We start from the raw sequence: 4629 nt of genomic DNA, 5'->3' as shown, positions 1-4629 counted from the left end.
AAAAAGAAAAACCAACCCCCCCCCAAAAAAAAACACCCCCCCCCAAAAAAAAACCCAATTGACAAAAAAAGTACCAAACAAACAAACCTTTCAACTACAACAAAAACAAACAAACAAAAACAGAATTGGAAGATTCATGCTTGCTACTTTCCAAACTCACTGTAGTCATAATAATCAAGGTAACAAGGCACATTTGAATAAACACATATTAATGGAATAAGGTTTGAATCTAGAAGTAAATGCTCTAATGGTCAACTGATTTACAATTTATTTATTTTTTAGTCTCACTGTAATTCAGGCTAGCATCAAGCTTGCAGTGACCTTCCTGCCTCAGCTTTCCCAGAGCTGGGGTGCACGTGTGAGACACCCCCCCAGCTCACAGCTTTCCCAGTGCTGGGGTGCACATGTGAGACCCCCCAAGCTCAAAGTCAGCTTTCCCAGTGCTGGGGTGCAGGTGTGAGACCCCCCTACCAGCTCACAGCAGATTTTCAACAAAGGTATCAGGAGCAAAGTGCAGTCTTTTCAACAAACGACACAAACACAACTGTATAGTGCAATATTATTTGTTTTTGTTTTTTTGAGACAGGGTTTCTCTGTAGCTTTGGAGTCTGTCCTGGAACTAGCTCTTGTAGACCAGGTTGGCCTCAAACTCACAGAGATCCGCCTGCCTCTGCCTCCCGAGTGCTGGGATTAAAGGCGTGCACCACCACCGCCCAGTTTATTATTTGTGTTTTAATAAATAAAGGCTGCTTGAAGATCAGTGCAAAGCAGCCAGACTAGTCAGCAATACAGGCCAGGAAGTGGTAGCCACATCTTTAATCCCAGCAGCCACACTAGTCAGTCATGGAGGGCAGGTGGTGGTGGCTCACACCTTTAATCCCAGCACTAGAGAGGAATATAAAGCAGGATGAGACAGGAACTCACTCTCTTTCAGTCTGAAGATTTCATAGCGGTAAGAGCTCTCTAGTGGCTTGGCTGTGTTGATTTTCTGATCTTCAGGGTGGACCCCAATATCTGTCTCTGGGTTTTTATTTTTCATGCTACATAACTGTGTATCCACCAAAAGACTGAAGCTGAACCCTGTGATGATTCACTCATCTGGGGTGTCAGTGGGGTTGTAGTTCAATATGCTTGCCTAACGTCACCTGGAATATGGAAGCATCCGCTCCTTCTCTGGAGCAGACGTCTTTGCTCTGCCCTTAGACTTCGGAGCTGTCCTTTGGCCTTTGGTCTCTGGGACTCACATTCCCAACGGACAAGTGTACCAGGCTCCAGCCTTTGACCTCGGAGTAAATATGTTCCCCTGGTTCTCAAGTCTCCTTCAGACTTGGACTGAGCCAAGGCCTCCCTGGTTTTCTAGAGGACTTTTCAGTCTCCATAATTGTTAGCTAATTGCCTAACAAATCCCCTCTCCTCTCTCTATGCCTCTATAACTGCATGTCTCCCACAGTTTCTGACTCCTCGGAGAACTATAATACAGACCTCTTTCTCATAACATAAATATTAACTCAAAGTGGGCCACACATATAATTTTACAGCTAAAACTATAAACCTCTTAGAAGAAAAGTTGGGGTTAAATCTTCATAGCGTTGGGTGAAGCAAAGCCTTAAATATGAGATCAAACGTATATGACAAAAAGAAAAAGTAGTAAACTAGACTTTATCAAAATGAACAACATACAAGTATATTGTCATTGCAATAGAGTGTAAAGAATCCATAAAATAGGAGATAATTATTTTTTATTTGTTTTTCAGAACAGGGTTTCTTTGTCCTGGCTAGGAGATATTTCTTACAGAACAGTATGGGGTACCAGGGTTTACATCTAGAAAACAAAGACTATAACTCAATAATACAGATCATTTTTTTTAATTTTCCACGAAATGAGACATTTTTCTGTTTTTTAATCAAATTTATTGTTATTTTTTAATGTGAATGAATTTTTTCCTGCACCAAGTATATATCTGATGCCCAAAAAGTTCAGAAGAGGGACTTGGACCCCTATAATTAAAGTTACAGACAGCTGTGAGATACCATGTGGGTACTGGGAACAGAACCTGGGTCCTCTGCGAGAACAGTAATTGCTGTGAACCATCTCTTCAGCCCCAAATAATTCAAGTTTAAGATGTTTGTGTACTCTAGGTAGGTATTTCTTCAAAGACATACAAATGGCCAATAACCACATGGAAATATGCTCAAAATTAATCATTAAGAAAAATGGAAAACAACCCACAATGAGATACTTCTTCACACCAAGTATTATGTCTATAAGTGTTAGTGAGTGTTAAGATGGGCATGGTGGCGCACGTCTTTAATCCCAGCACTTGGGAGGCAGAAGCAGGTGGATCTGAGTTCAAGAGATCTAGAGAACTACTCTGAGAAACCCTGTTTCAAGAGACCAGGAAAAAAAAAGACATCATTTCTCAAATAAACACAATAAAATTCTGATGCAACAACACTAAAACATAAGAGCAGAATTATTTTCATCAATTACAATACCCCGTTTCTTACCATGTAAGGATCCACAGAGAGGTAGAGAGTTCTAACCTGAACTTGTCCTTCACTGATATTATCTGCTAACCTGACTTCTTCCATTCTGAAGTTCTCTGCCACTGGATTTCCATTTTTCCCTAGATTTTCAAGCAAAAAGATGAAGTTAAAACATTGCTTTTTTTTCCCCCCTAGATCTCCAACTCAGAGTGATCTACTTGCCTCTGCATCCCAAGCTGGGACTAAGGGTTCATAGCGCCATGCCTGGGAAAAGTTACTTTCTCATAACATTTTCTAAAGTTACCCTAGGATTTAAAGTGCTCCCTTCTAATTCAAACAAGGGTAACTTGGCATAAATTTTCAAATAGTTCCCATCACCCTTGAATTTAAGTTCAGAAATCTCTTGCAAACTAATTTTGTTTTTAAAAAATGATTATAGGTATATAACATATTCTGTTTCAAAGTAGGAAGACTCTGAAAATGAAAAATCCCACTCTCTTGTGTAGCTGGGTGGTGGTGCATGCTTTTAATCTCAGCACTCAGAAGGCAGAGGCTGTGGAGTCTGAATTTGACGCCAGCCTGGTGAATTCCAGGCCACCCAGGGCTACACAGTGAGACCTCTTTAAAAAATGGGAGGAAGTGAGGACAGAACGCTGGGAGCTAAGGGTGGGACACAGGATGACTGGAGAGATGGCTCCGTGGTTGAGAGCATCTGCTGATCTTCCAGAGGTCTGGGGTCTGATTCCCAACACCCACACAGTTGCTAACATGCATCTGGAACTCCAGTCCCAGGGTATCCAATGCCCTCTTCTGGCCTCCATGGGCACTGCATGCACAGGGTGCATAGGTACACATGGGAGCAAAACCCTATAAAATAAAAATAAATCCTCAAAAATAATTGAACTCAACTTTTAATTATGGAGTTAAAATTTATAAAGTAATAGAAAAGCCAAAAAAAGTTAGGTAATCTTTCCATCTTCATTTTAAGATGAACGGCTTACATGAACATTTACTATTTTGCTTTTAAAGTCTTAAAGATAAGGTAACTAGAAAACTTGAGGTATAAGAAAAATGCTTAAAGTCAGGCAGTGGTGGCGCACACCTTTAATCCCAGCATTCAGGGAGGCAGAGGCAGGTGAATCCTTGTGAGTTCAAGGCCAGCCTGGTCTATAGAGTGAGTTCCAAGACAGCCAGGACTGTTACACAGAGAAACCATGTCTCAAAAAACTAACCAACCAAACAAATAAATAAATAAAATGTTTAAGCAGACACTAACATCACCGAAGTGTATTCATCTTGAATTATGTTTAACAAGAGCAAACTTCTTTTCAAGAACCATCAGATTTCCAAGGTGGGATCCAATGTAAAGGTCTAACTATTCACTATACTAAAACTAAGGGCAGAAAACATGGTGAGCGGGCAACAAGACAGGACCACAAAAAAGTGGGCCCACACTTGGATTGCTGCCACACCTCAGTTTCTATGACCCAGGGAGATGTCAGTATTGACAGAAGATGGAGTATGTCTCATAAAACAGAAAAGCCAATGTAAATAATCAGTCACACCAACCACAAGGAAAAATCCAAAATTAGACACTTTCAATATAACTTTCCATGATTCAAATGGCCTTGAAAAGTTAACATCTGGGGCTGGAGAGATGGCCCAGAGACTGAGAGTGCTGACTCCTCTTCCAGAGGACCCAGGTTCAATTCCCAGCACCCACATGGCAGCTGACCACTGTCTGTGACTCCAGTTCCAGGGAATCTGACAACTTCATACCAAATATATATAAAATAAAGTTAAATAAGTATTTAAAAAAGGAGAAAAGTTGACATCTGAAAACGGAATATAACATAAAGTATCTAAGTAAATGTATCTAACACATTTACTAATCTTTTTCTTTCTTTTCTTTTTTTTATTTATTTTTTGAGATAAGGTTTCTCTGTGTAGCACTGGCTAATCCTGAAACTCACTCTAACCTCAAACTTAAAGATCTGAAATTTACTAATCTTATTTACTTTACTACCTTAGTTTACCACATGGATATCATGTCAATTTCTATTCTATTTCCAGGAATGATTACAGAGACCATGACTGCTCATTTGTCACAGACGACACATACCAGGTCGGGAGTTCAATACT

At 40.2% G+C, this 4629-nt stretch overlaps 1 protein-coding gene across 6 annotated transcripts in view; it reads right to left on the bottom strand.

Moving 5' to 3' along the window:
- The window catches only part of Ptgr2 (prostaglandin reductase 2), a 24315-nt gene that overhangs the window by 13644 nt on the left and 6042 nt on the right, over window positions 1-4629 (bottom strand). For 5 of the 6 annotated variants that reach the window (XM_005343330.2, XM_013346822.2, XM_026780056.1 and 2 more), the window contains one exon: window positions 2509-2627. In XM_005343330.2, coding sequence (XP_005343387.1) covers window positions 2509-2627 — 119 coding nt within the window. Of the gene's footprint in view, window positions 1-2508; window positions 2628-4609; window positions 4624-4629 lie in introns of those variants that run through there. The other variant, XM_013346816.1, reaches the window with a different exon arrangement.

The sequence above is a fragment of the Microtus ochrogaster genome, chromosome 1, assembly GCF_000317375.1.
Source record: "Microtus ochrogaster isolate Prairie Vole_2 chromosome 1, MicOch1.0, whole genome shotgun sequence".
Classification (NCBI taxonomy): Eukaryota; Metazoa; Chordata; class Mammalia; order Rodentia; family Cricetidae; genus Microtus; species Microtus ochrogaster.
This window is presented reverse-complemented; position numbering and strand designations above follow the sequence as displayed.